The 14767-nt window shown below is 50.3% G+C and overlaps 1 protein-coding gene across 1 annotated transcript in view; it reads left to right on the top strand.

The window, feature by feature from the left end:
- Positions 1–4662: 4662 nt before the first annotated feature.
- Positions 4663–14767, top strand: part of LOC135532925 (dachshund homolog 1-like) — a gene marked incomplete at its 5' end in the record, with an annotated part of 41820 nt that continues 31715 nt past the window's right edge. The window contains 3 exons of the mRNA XM_064960356.1: positions 4663–4850; positions 6970–7099; positions 13681–13815. Coding sequence (XP_064816428.1) covers positions 4663–4850; positions 6970–7099; positions 13681–13815 — 453 coding nt within the window. The remainder of the gene's footprint in view (positions 4851–6969; positions 7100–13680; positions 13816–14767) is intronic.

The following is a 14767-nucleotide window of genomic DNA, read 5'->3' as shown; positions in this document are numbered from 1 at the left end:
CTACTAACATCTAACATCTCTGTAGTAGTCTGCTAACATCTAACATCTCTGTAGTAGTCTGCTAACATCTAACATCTCTAGTCGTCTGCTAACATCTAACATCTCTAGTCGTCTGCTAACATCTAACATCTCTAGTAGTCTGCTAACATCTAACATCTCTAGTCGTCTGCTAACATCTAACATCTCTGTAGTAGTCTGCTAACATCTAACATCTCTAGTAGTCTGCTAACATCTAACATCTCTGTAGTAGTCTGCTAACATCTAACATCTCTAGTAGTCTGCTAACATCTAACATCTCTAGTAGTCTGCTAACATCTAACATCTCTGTAGTAGTCTGCTAACATCTAACATCTCTAGTAGTCGTCTGCTAACATCTAACATCTCTAGTCGTCTGCTAACATCTAACATCTCTAGTAGTCTGCTAACATCTAACATCTCTAGTAGTCTGCTAACATCTAACATCTCTAGTAGTCTGCTAACATCTAACATCTCTGTAGTAGACTGCTAACATCTAACATCTCTAGTAGTCGTCTGCTAACATCTAACATCTCTGTAGTCGTCTGCTAACATCTAACATCTCTCTAGTAGTCTGCTAACATCTAACATCTCTCTAGTAGTCTGCTAACATCTAACATCTCTGTAGTAGTCTGCTAACATCTAACATCTCTAGTAGTCTGCTAACATCTAGCATCTCTAGTCGTCTGCTAACATCGAACATCTCTGTAGTAGTCTGCTAACATCTAACATCTCTAGTCGTCTGCTAACATCTAACATCTCTGTAGTAGTCTGCTAACATCTAACATCTCTGTAGTAGTCTGCTAACATCTAACATCTCTGTAGTCTTCTGCTAACATCTAACATCTCTCTAGTCGTCTGCTAACATCTAACATCTCTGTAGTCGTCTGCTAACATCTAACATCTCTGTAGTAGTCTGGTAGCATCTAACATCTCTAGTCGTCTGCTTACATCTAACATCTCTAGTCGTCTGCTAACATCTAACATCTCTAGTCGTCTGCTAACATCTAACATCTCTAGTAGTCTGCTAACATCTAACATCTCTAGTCGTCTGCTAACATCTAACATCTCTAGTCGTCTGCTAACATCTAACATCTCTAGTCGTCTGCTAACATCTAACATCTCTAGTCGTCTGCTAACGTTAACATCTCTGTAGTCGTCTGCTAACATCTAACATCTCTAGTCGTCTGCTAACATCTAACATTTAACATTTACATTTAAGTCATTTAGCAGACGCTCTTATCCAGAGCGACTTACAAATTGGTGAATTCACCTTCTGACATCCAGTGGAACAGCCACTTTACAATAGTGCATCTAAATCATTACGGGGGGGGGGGTGGTGAGAAGGATTACTTATCCTATCCTAGGTATTCCTTGAAGAGGTGGGGTTTCAGGTGTCTCCGGAAGGTGGTGATTGACTCCGCTGTCCTGGCGTCGTGAGGGAGTTTGTTCCACCATTGGGGGGCCAGAGCAGCGAACAGTTTTGACTGGGCTGAGCGGGAACTGTACTTCCTCAATGGTAGGGAGGCGAGCAGGCCAGAGGTGGATGAACGCAGTGCCCTTGCTTGGGTGTAGGGCCTGATCAGAGCCTGGAGGTACTGCGGTGCCGTTCCCCTCACAGCTCCGTAGGCAAGCACCATGGTCTTGTAGCGGATGCGAGCTTCAACTGGAAGCCAGTGGAGAGAGCGGAGGAGCGGGGTGACGTGAGAGAACTTGGGAAGGTTGAACACCAGACGGGCTGCGGCGTTCTGGATGAGTTGTAGGGGTTTAATGGCACAGGCAGGGAGCCCAGCCAACAGCGAGTTGCAGTAATCCAGACGGGAGATGACAAGTGCCTGGATTAGGACCTGCGCCGCTTCCTGTGTGAGGCAGGGTCGTACTCTGCGGATGTTGTAGAGCATGAACCTACAGGAACGGGCCACCGCCATGATGTTGGTTGAGAACGACAGGGTGTTGTCCAGGATCACGCCAAGGTTCTTAGCGCTCTGGGAGGAGGACACAATGGAGTTGTCAACCGTGATGGCGAGATCATGGAACGGGCAGTCCTTCCCCGGGAGGAAGAGCAGCTCCGTCTTGCCGAGGTTCAGCTTGAGGTGGTGATCCGTCATCCACACTGATATGTCTGCCAGACATGCAGAGATGCGATTCGCCACCTGGTCATCAGAAGGGGGAAAGGAGAAGATTAATTGTGTGTCGTCTGCATAGCAATGATAGGAGAGACCATGTGAGGTTATGACAGAGCCAAGTGACTTGGTGTATAGCGAGAATAGGAGAGGGCCTAACATCTCTGTAGTCGTCTGCTAACATCTAACATCTCTCTAGTAGTCTGCTAACATCTAACATCTCTAGTCGTCTGCTAACATCTAACATCTCTAGTCGTCTGCTAACATCTAACATCTCTAGTCGTCTGCTAACATTAACATCTCTGTAGTCGTCTGCTAACATCTAACATCTCTAGTCGTCTGATAACATCTAACATCTCTGTAGTAGTCTGGTAGCATCTAACATCTCTAGTCGTCTGCTAACATCTAACATCTCTAGTCGTCTGCTAACATCTAACATCTCTAGTCGTCTGCTAACATCTAACATCTCTAGTCGTCTGCTAACATCTAACATCTCTAGTCGTCTGCTAACATCTAACATCTCTAGTCGTCTGCTAACATCGAACATCTCTAGTCGTCTGCTAACATCGAACATCTCTAGTCGTCTGCTAACATCTAGCATCTCTAGTCGTCTGCTAACATCTAACATCTCTAGTCGTCTGTTAACATCTAACATCTCTAGTCGTCTGCTAACATCGAACATCTCTAGTCGTCTGCTAACATCTAACATCTCTAGTCGTCTGCTAACATCTAGCATCTCTAGTCGTCTGCTAACATCTAACATCTCTAGTCGTCTGCTAACATCTAACATCTCTAGTCGTCTGCTAACATCTAACATCTCTAGTCGTCTGCTAACATCTAACATCTCTAGTAGTCTGCTAACATCTAACATCTCTAGTCGTCTGCTAACATCTAACATCTCTAGTCGTCTGCTAACACAATACTAGTGGAAGGAAAGGGGTCTTGTTTTTCCCACATCGTCCAATCATTCAATTCAGTCTAATTAGTCACTTTTATCTATTTTCATTTTCCAATGTCCAGTAAAGGTCCTAAAGCTCTTCACAGACAACTTCTCATTTGAACATCTTTAAGCTTTATATTCAAAATAATAAATGTCAGAATGTGAAGTGGAAGAGCTAATAGCCTTTATTCTCAGACACCCCTCCTCTCCTCCTCCTCTTCCACCTCCTCCTCTCCTCCTCCTCTTCCACCTCCTCCTTTCCTCCTCCTTATTCTCCCCCTCCTCCTCCTCCTCTTCATCATCATCTTCCTCCTCCTCTTCCACCTCCTCCTCTCCTCCTCCTTATTCTCCCCCTCCTCCCCCTCCTCTTCCTCCTTCTCTTCCTTCTCCTCCTCCTCTTCCACCTCTTCCTCCTCTTCCTCTCCTCTTCACTCAGAGTATGACAGAGGGACAGCAAAATGGAACTGTGTGTCTATTTCTGGATCATCAACTAAGAGTCTTTTTTAGTGATTTCACCAAGAAGACAAAAAAAGCCAAGTGCCATGGAGATTGAGTGTGATGTATTTTCTGTACTGTGATTGGCTGTTTCAAAGAGTCCATCTCAGATGTTGTTATATGACCTTCCACTCTTTGTTTAAATGTTCTTCCCCTTGTTTGTTCAAGCGTTTCATGTCCCCAGAGATGTTCGGTTTTGTGATGTTGAGCATCACAAATGTTGCTCTGGAAATCTGGTTTCACAAGTCAAACAGCATTCTGTTTGGTCTAGTGTCCTGAGTGTGACAATATAATGGTTTACACTCCACCTTCTAATGTATGCTATGCTGCCACAAAGCTGAATAGAAAACCATCTCTCTCTTTCTCGCCCCCTTTCCCTCCCTCCCCCTTTTCCTCGCCCCCTTTCCCTCCCTCCCCTTTTCCTCTCTCCTTTCCCTCCCTCCCCCTTTTCCTCTCTCCTTTCCCTCCCTCCCCCCTTTTCCTCTCTCCCTTCCCTCCCTCCCCCTTTTCCTCCCTCCTTTCCCTCCCTCCCCCCCCTTCTCTCTTTCCCTCCCTCCCCCATTTTCTTCTCTCCTTTCCCTCCCTCCCCCTTTTCCTCTCTCCTTTCCCTCCCTCCCCCTTTTCCTCTCTCCTTTCCCTCCCTCCCAATTTTCCTCTCTCCTTTCCTTCCCTCCCCCTTTTCCTCCCTCCTTTCCCTCCCTCCCCCTTTTCCTCTCTCCCTTTCCCTCCCTCCCTCTTTTCCTCTCTCCTTCCCCTCCCTCCCCCTTTTCCTCTCTCCTTTCCTTCCCTCCCCCTTTTCCTCCCTCCTTTCCCTCCCTCCCCCCCTTTTCCTCTCTCCTTTCCCTCCCTCCCTCTTTTCCTCTCTCCTTTCCCTCCCTCCCCCTTTCCTCCCTCCTTTCCCTCCCTCTCCCTTTTCCTCTCTCCTTTCCCTCCCTCCCTCTTTTCCTCTCTCCTTTCCCTCCCTCCTCCGTTTCCTCCCCCTTTCTTTCTTTCTTTCCCTCCCTCCCTCCCTCCCTCCCTCCCTCCCTCCCTCCCTCCCTCCCTCCCTCCCTCCCTCCCTTTCCCTCCCTCCCTCCCTCCCTCTCTCAGGTCTGGAACACCTCCCGTTCATGATGATGTCACACCCCCTGATCCCTGTCAGTATGGCGCCTGCCTCCGTCTCCATGGCAATGAGTCAGATGAACCACCTCAACACGTTAGCCAGCATGGCCTCTGCTGCCCAGGTCCACCACTCTACCCTCTCCTCCCGCGGCCGCATGGTCACCTCCGTTATAAAGGTATGTTAGCATGGTCACCTCTGTTATAAAGGTATGTCAGCATGGAGGTCACCTCTGTTATAAAGGTATGTTAGCATGGAGGTCACCTCTGTTATAAAGGTATGTTAGCATGGAGGTTACCTCTGTTATAAAGGTATGTTAGCATGGTCACCTCTGTTATAAAGGTATGTTAGCATGGAGGTCACCTCTGTTATAAAGGTATGTTAGCATGGAGGTCACCTCTGTTATAAAGGTATGTTAGCATGGTCACCTCTGTTATAAAGGTATGTCAGCATGGAGGTCACCTCTGTTATAAAGGTATGTTAGCATGGAGGTCACCTCTGTTATAAAGGCATGTCAGCATGGAGGTTACCTCTGTTGTAAAGGTATGTTAGCATTGAAGTCACCTCTGTTGTAAAGGTATGTTAGCATGGAGGTCACCTCTGTTACAAAGGTATGTTAGCATGGTCACCTCTGTTACAAAGGTATGTTAGCATGGAGAACACCTCTGTTGTAAAGGTATGTTAGCATGGTCACCTCTGTTGTAAAGGTATGTTAGCATGGTCACCTCTGTTATAAAGGTATGTTAGCATGGTCACCTCTGTTATAAAGGTATGTCAGCATGGAGGTCACCTCTGTTATAAAGGTATGTTAGCATGGAGGTCACCTCTGTTATAAAGGCATGTCAGCATGGAGGTCACCTCTGTTGTAAAGGCATGTCAGCATGGAGGTCACCTCTGTTATAAAGGTATGTTAGCATGGAGGTCACCTCTGTTACAAAGGTATGTTAGCATGGTCACCTCTGTTACAAAGGTATGTTAGCATGGAGAACACCTCTGTTGTAAAGGTATGTTAGCATGGTCACCTCTGTTGTAAAGGTATGTTAGCATGGTCACCTCTGTTGTAAAGGTATGTTAGCATGGTCACCTGTGTTATAAAGGTATGTTAGCATGGTCACCTCTGTTGTAAAGGTATGTTAGCATGGAGAACACCTCTGTTGTAAAGGTATGTTAGCATAGTCACCTGTGTTATAAACGTATGTTAGCATGGCCACCTGTGTTATAAGGGTATGTTAGCATGGCCATTTCCGTTATAAAGGTATGTTAGCATAGTCACCTGTGTTATAAAGGTATGTTAGCATGGCCACCTGTGTTATAAAGGTATGTCAGCATGGCCACTTCCGTTATAAATTTATGTTAGCATGGCGGTCCCTCCGTTATGAAGGTATGTTAGCATGGCGGTCACCTCCGTTATAAAGGTATGTTAGCATGGCGGTCCCTCTATTATGAAGGTATGTTAGCATGGCGGTCCCTCTATTATGAAGGTATGTTAGCATGGAGGTCCCTCCGTTATAAAGGTATGTTAGCATGGAGGTCCCTCCGTTATAAAGGTATGTTAGCATGGAGGTCCCTCTATTATGAAGGTATGTTAGCATGGCGGTCCCTCTATTATGAAGGTATGTTAGCATGGCGGTCACCTCCGTTGTAAAGGTATGTTAGCATGGTCACCTCTGTTGTAAAGGTATGTTAGCATGGCGGTCACCTCCGTTATAAAGGTATGTTAGCATGGCGGTCCCTCTATTATGAAGGTATGTTAGCATGGCGGTCCCTCTATTATGAAGGTATGTTAGCATGGAGGTCCCTCCGTTATAAAGGTATGTTAGCATGGAGGTCCCTCCGTTATAAAGGTATGTTAGCATGTCGGTCCCTCTGTTATAAAGGTATGTTAGCATGGTCACCGGTGTTATAAAGGTATGTTAGCATGGTCACCGGTGTTATAAAGGTAGGTCAGAGCATTATGGGTACTGTAGTACATTATGCTACGGCCACCTGTTATAAAGGTAGGTCAGAGCATTATGGGTACTGTAGTACATTATGCTACGGCCACCTGTTATAAAGGTATGTTAGCATGGTCACCGGTGTTATAAAGGTAGGTCAGAGCATTATGGGTACTGTAGTACATTATGCTACGGCCACCTGTTATAAAGGTAGACTGGATGGTCTCATGATATTATGCCAGAAGTTTCCTTTCAAGCCATGAGAGCATCCCATCAAACCTTTCCTGGACACGGTGATTATTATTCTAAAATATTCATTGATGTTGACGTGTGTTTCCACTATGGTGTTGTTCTTCATTCTAGGAGCGTGTTCGGGACAGTCCGTCTCCCTCTCTGGAGGACGGGAGGAGGTCTGGGAGTCACCTGTCCTCTCATCACAGCAGCAGCATCTCCAGCTCCCCAGTACACACAGAACACTCTGCAGACAGGACCCGTACGTACCCTAACCCAGCACACAGAACACTCTGCAGACAGGACCCGTACGTACCCTAACCCAGCACACAGAACACTCTGCAGACAGGACCCGTACGTACCCTAACCCAGCACACAGAACACTCTGCAGACAGGACCCGTACGTACCCTAACCCAGCACACACAGAACACTCTGCAGACAGGACCCGTACCCTAACCCAGCACACAGAACACTCTGCAGACAGGACCCGTACGTACCCTAACCCAGCACACAGAACACTCTACAGACAGGACCCGTACGTACCCTAACCCAGCACACAGAACACTCTGCAGACAGGACCCGTACGTACCCTAACCCAGCACACAGAACACTCTGCAGACAGGACCCGTACGTACCCTAACCCTAACCCAGCACACAGAACACTCTGCAGACAGGACCCGTACGTACCCTAACCCAGCACACAGAACACTCTACAGACAGGACCCGTACGTACCCTAACCCAGCACACAGAACACTCTGCAGACAGGACCCGTACGTACCCTAACCCAGCACACAGAACACTCTGCAGACAGGACCCGTACGTACCCTAACCCAGCACACAGAACACTCTACAGACAGGACCCGTACGTACCCTAACACTAACCCAGTACACAGAACACTCTGCAGACAGGACCCATACGTACCCTAACCCAGCACACAGAACACTCTGCAGACAGGACCCGTACGTACCCTAACCCAGCACACAGAACACTCTGCAGACAGGACCCGTACGTACCCTAACCCAGCACACAGAACACTCTACAGACAGGACCCGTACCCTAACCCAGCACACAGAACACTCTGCAGACAGGACCCGTACGTACCCTAACCCAGCACACAGAACACTCTGCAGACAGGACCCGTACCCTAACCCAGCACACAGAACACTCTACAGACAGGACCCGTACGTACCCTAACCCAGCACACAGAACACTCTACAGACAGGACCCGTACCCTAACCCAGCACACAGAACACTCTACAGACAGGACCCGTACGTACCCTAACCCTAACCCAGCACACAGAACACTCTACAGACAGGACCCGTACGTACCCTAACCCAGCACACAGAACACTCTACAGACAGGACCTGTACGTACCCTAACCCAGCACACAGAACACTCTGCAGACAGGACCCGTACGTACCCTAACCCAGCACACAGAACACTCTGCAGACAGGACCCGTACGTACCCTAACCCTAACCCAGTACACAGAACACTCTACAGACAGGACCCGTACCCTAACCCAGCACACAGAACACTCTGCAGACAGGACCCGTACCCTAACCCAGCACATAGAACACTCTGCAGACAGGACCCGTACCCTAACCCAGCACACAGAACACTCTACAGACAGGACCTGTACGTACCCTAACCCAGCACACAGAACACTCTGCAGACAGGACCCGTACGTACCCTAACCCAGTACACAGAACACTCTACAGACAGGACCCGTACCCTAACCCAGCACACAGAACACTCTGCAGACAGGACCCGTACCCTAACCCAGCACACAGAACACTCTACAGACAGGACCTGTACGTACCCTAACCCAGCACACAGAACACTCTGCAGACAGGACCCGTACGTACCCTAACCCAGTACACAGAACACTCTACAGACAGGACCCGTACGTACCCTAACCCAGCACACAGAACACTCTGCAGACAGGACCCGTACGTACCCTAACCCAGCACACAGAACACTCTGCAGACAGGACCCGTACGTACCCTAACCCAGCACACAGAACACTCTGCAGACAGGACCCGTACGTACCCTAACCCTAACCCAGCACACAGAACACTCTACAGACAGGACCCGTACGTACCCTAACCCAGCACACAGAACACTCTGCAGACAGGACCCGTACGTACCCTAACCCAGCACACAGAACACTCTGCAGACAGGACCCGTACGTACCCTAACCCTAACCCAGCACACAGAACACTCTACAGACAGGACCCGTACGTACCCTAACCCTAACCCAGCACACAGAACACTCTACAGACAGGACCCGTACGTACCCTAACCCAGCACACAGAACACTCTGCAGACAGGACCCATACGTACCCTAACCCAGCACACAGAACACTCTGCAGACAGGACCCGTACGTACCCTAACCCAGCACACAGAACACTCTACAGACAGGACCCGTACGTACCCTAACCCAGCACACAGAACACTCTGCAGACAGGACCCGTACACTAACACTAACCCAGCACACAGAACACTCTGCAGACAGGACCCGTACGTACCCTAACCCTAACCCAGCACACAGAACACTCTACAGACAGGACCCGTACGTACCCTAACCCAGCACACAGAACACTCTGCAGACAGGACCCATACGTACCCTAACCCAGCACACAGAACACTCTACAGACAGGACCCGTACGTACCCTAACCCTAACCCAGCACACAGAACACTCTACAGACAGGACCCGTACGTACCCTAACCCAGCACACAGAACACTCTACAGACAGGACCCGTACGTACCCTAACCCAGCACACAGAACACTCTACAGACAGGACCCGTACGTACCCTAACCCTAACCCAGCACACAGAACACTCTACAGACAGGACCCATACGTACCCTAACCCTAACCCAGCACACAGAACACTCTGCAGACAGGACCCGTACGTACCCTAACCCAGCACACAGAACACTCTACAGACAGGACCCGTACGTACCCTAACCCTAACCCAGCACACAGAACACTCTGCAGACAGGACCCGTACGTACCCTAACCCTAACCCAGCACACAGAACACTCTACAGACAGGACCCGTACCCTAACCCAGCACACAGAACACTCTACAGAGAGGACCCGTACCCTAACCCAGCACACAGAACACTCTACAGACAGGACCCGTACCCTAACCCAGCACACAGAACACTCTACAGACAGGACCCGTACCCTAACCCAGCACACAGAACACTCTACAGACAGGACCCGTACCCTAACCCAGCACACAGAACACTCTACAGACAGGACCCGTACGTACCCTAACCCTAACCCAGCACACAGAACACTCTACAGACAGGACCGTACCCTAACCCTAACCCAGCACACAGAACACTCTACAGACAGGACCCGTACGTACCCTAACCCTAACCCAGCACACAGAACTCTCTACAGACAGGACCCGTACCCTAACCCAGCACACAGAACACTCTGCAGACAGGACCCGTACCCTAACCCTAACCCAGCACACAGAACACTCTACAGACAGGACCCGTACCCTAACCCAGCACACAGAACACTCTACAGACAGGACCGTACCCTAACCCAGCACACAGAACACTCTACAGACAGGACCGTACCCTAACCCAGCACACAGAACACTCTACAGACAGGACCGTACCCTAACCCAGCACACAGAACACTCTACAGACAGGACCCGTACCCTAACCCAGCACACAGAACACTCTGCAGACAGGACCCGTACGTACCCTAACCCAGCACACAGAACACTCTGCAGACAGGACCCGTACCCCCTAACCCAGCACACAGAACACTCTACAGACAGGACCCGTACGTACCCTAACCCAGCACACAGAACACTCTACAGACAGGACCCGTACCCTAACCCAGCACACAGAACACTCGACAGACAGGACCCATACCCTAACCCTAACCCAGCACACAGAACACTCTGCAGACAGGACCCGTACGTACCCTAACCCAGCACACAGAACACTCTACAGACAGGACCTGTACGTACCTAACCCAGCACACAGAACACTCTGCAGACAAGACCCTAACCCTAACCCAGCACACAGAACACTCTGCAGACAGGACCCGTACGTACCCTAACCCTAACCCAGTACACAGAACACTCTACAGACAGGACCCGTACCCTAACCCAGCACACAGAACACTCTGCAGACAGGACCCGTACCCTAACCCAGCACACAGAACACTCTGCAGACAGGACCCGTACCCTAACCCAGCACACAGAACACTCTACAGACAGGACCTGTACGTACCCTAACCCAGCACACAGAACACTCTGCAGACAGGACCCGTACGTACCCTAACCCAGTACACAGAACACTCTACAGACAGGACCCGTACCCCAACCCAGCACACAGAACACTCTGCAGACAGGACCCGTACCCCAACCCAGCACACAGAACACTCTACAGACAGGACCTGTACGTACCCTAACCCAGCACACAGAACACTCTGCAGACAGGACCCGTACGTACCCTAACCCAGTACACAGAACACTCTACAGACAGGACCCGTACGTACCCTAACCCAGCACACAGAACACTCTGCAGACAGGACCCGTACGTACCCTAACCCAGCACACAGAACACTCTGCAGACAGGACCCGTACGTACCCTAACCCAGCACACAGAACACTCTGCAGACAGGACCCGTACGTACCCTAACCCTAACCCAGCACACAGAACACTCTACAGACAGGACCCGTACGTACCCTAACCCAGCACACAGAACACTCTGCAGACAGGACCCGTACGTACCCTAACCCAGCACACAGAACACTCTGCAGACAGGACCCGTACGTACCCTAACCCTAACCCAGCACACAGAACACTCTACAGACAGGACCCGTACGTACCTAACCCTAACCCAGCACACAGAACACTCTACAGACAGGACCCGTACGTACCCTAACCCAGCACACAGAACACTCTGCAGACAGGACCCATACGTACCCTAACCCAGCACACAGAACACTCTGCAGACAGGACCCGTACGTACCCTAACCCAGCACACAGAACACTCTACAGACAGGACCCGTACGTACCCTAACCCAGCACACAGAACACTCTGCAGACAGGACCCGTACACTAACACTAACCCAGCACACAGAACACTCTGCAGACAGGACCCGTACGTACCCTAACCCTAACCCAGCACACAGAACACTCTACAGACAGGACCCGTACGTACCCTAACCCAGCACACAGAACACTCTGCAGACAGGACCCATACGTACCCTAACCCAGCACACAGAACACTCTACAGACAGGACCCGTACGTACCCTAACCCTAACCCAGCACACAGAACACTCTACAGACAGGACCCGTACGTACCCTAACCCAGCACACAGAACACTCTACAGACAGGACCCGTACGTACCCTAACCCAGCACACAGAACACTCTACAGACAGGACCCGTACGTACCCTAACCCTAACCCAGCACACAGAACACTCTACAGACAGGACCCATACGTACCCTAACCCTAACCCAGCACACAGAACACTCTGCAGACAGGACCCGTACGTACCCCAACCCAGCACACAGAACACTCTACAGACAGGACCCGTACGTACCCTAACCCTAACCCAGCACACAGAACACTCTGCAGACAGGACCCGTACGTACCCTAACCCTAACCCAGCACACAGAACACTCTACAGACAGGACCCGTACCCTAACCCAGCACACAGAACACTCTACAGAGAGGACCCGTACCCTAACCCAGCACACAGAACTCTCTACAGACAGGACCCGTACCCTAACCCAGCACACAGAACACTCTACAGACAGGACCCGTACCCCAACCCAGCACACAGAACACTCTACAGACAGGACCCGACCGTACCCTAACCCAGCACACAGAACACTCTACAGACAGGACCCGTACGTACCCTAACCCTAACCCAGCACACAGAACACTCTACAGACAGGACCGTACCCTAACCCTAACCCAGCACACAGAACACTCTACAGACAGGACCCGTACGTACCCTAACCCTAACCCAGCACACAGAACTCTCTACAGACAGGACCGTACACTAACCCAGCACACAGAACACTCTGCAGACAGGACCCGTACCCTAACCCAGCACACAGAACACTCTACAGACAGGACCCGTACGTACCCTAACCCAGCACACAGAACACTCTACAGACAGGACCCGTACGTACCCTAACCCAGCACACAGAACACTCTACAGACAGGACCCGTACGTACCCTAACCCAGCACACAGAACACTCTACAGACAGGACCCGTACCCTAACCCAGCACACAGAACACTCTACAGACAGGATCCGTACCCTAACCCTAACCCAGCACACAGAACACTCTACAGACAGGACCCGTACGTACCCTAACCCAGCACACAGAACACTCTGCAGACAGGACCCGTACCCTAACCCAGCACACAGAACACTCTACAGACAGGACCCGTACCCTAACCCAGCACACAGAACACTCTACAGACTGGACCCGTACCCTAACCCAGCACACAGAACACTCTACAGACAGGACCCGTACACTAACCCAACACAGTACTCTCATCTCTACTGTCTCTCCAGCTTCGTCTGGAACCAGATTATGAGTCCAGTCAGGGAAAGCAACAGTCTCTTTGCTCTGTCAATGTCATTAAAGATCCACTTTAGTGTCAGGTATGACATCAGGCTAGCCACTATGTGTTGTAATGTTTTTAAAACGTTATAAACTGCCTTCATTATGCTGGACCCCAGGAAGAGTAGCTTCAGAGTAGAGTAGTAATGGGGATCCATGATAAATACAAAACACGTTGACCTCCTCTGTAAAGTGATACTGTGTGTTCCAGACGTGCAGCAGAACGGCCTGTCCTCCAGCCATGCTCTGTTGGGTCTATCTCCCAGTGCTGTGCCTGGTCCTAAAGAAGGAGATGTGGCCAGCCTGGACTCTGGCCACGAAGCTAAGAGGAACCATGTTGAGAGAGGTGGGGTCCCTCCTAAGAGGAACCATGTTGAGAGAGGTGGGGTCCCTCCTAAGAGGAACCATGTTGAGAGAGGTGGGGTCCCTCCTAAGAGGAACCATGTTGAGAGAGGTAGGGTCCCTCCTAAGAGGAACCATGTTGAGAGAGGTAGGGTCCCTCCTAAGAGGAACCATGTTGAGAGAGGTAGGGTCCTCCTAAGAGGAACCATGTTGAGAGAGGTGGGGTCCTCCTAAGAGGAACCATGTTGAGAGAGGTGGGGTCCTCCTAAGAGGAACCATGTTGAGAGAGGTGGGGTCCCTCCTAAGAGGAACCATGTTGAGAGAGGTGGGGTCCATCCTAAGAGGAACCATGTTGAGAGAGGTAGGGTCCCTCCTAAGAGGAACCATGTTGAGAGAGGTGGGGTCCATCCTAAGAGGAACCATGTTGAGAGAGGTAGGGTCCTCCTAAGAGGAACCATGTTGAGAGAGGTAGGGTCCATCCTAAGAGGAACCATGTTGAGAGAGGTAGGGACCTCCTAAAAGGAACCATGTTGAGAGAGGTGGGGTCCCTCCTAAGAGGAACCATGTTGAGAGAGGTGGGGTCCCTCCTAAGAGGAACCATGTTGAGAGAGGTAGCGTCCTCCTCAGAGGAACCATGTTGAGAGAGGTAGCGTCCTCCTAAGAGGAACCATGTTGAGAGAGGTGGGGTCCATCCTAAGAGGAACCATGTTGAGAGAGGTAGGGTCCCTCCTAAGAGGAACCATGTTGAGAGAGGTGGGGTCCATCCTAAGAGGAACCATGTTGAGAGAGGTAGGGTCCTCCTAAGAGGAACCATGTTGAGAGAGGTAGGGTCCATCCTAAGAGGAACCATGTTGAGAGAGGTAGGGACCTCCTAAAAGGAACCATGTTGAGAGAGGTGGGGTCCCTCCTAAGAGGAACCATGTTGAGAGAGGTGGGGTCCCTCCTAAGAGGAACCA

The sequence above is a fragment of the Oncorhynchus masou genome, unplaced genomic scaffold, assembly GCF_036934945.1.
Source record: "Oncorhynchus masou masou isolate Uvic2021 unplaced genomic scaffold, UVic_Omas_1.1 unplaced_scaffold_2117, whole genome shotgun sequence".
NCBI lineage: Eukaryota > Metazoa > Chordata > Actinopteri > Salmoniformes > Salmonidae > Oncorhynchus > Oncorhynchus masou.
Note: the sequence above shows the minus strand (reverse complement) of the source record. Positions and strands in the feature narration are given on the sequence as shown.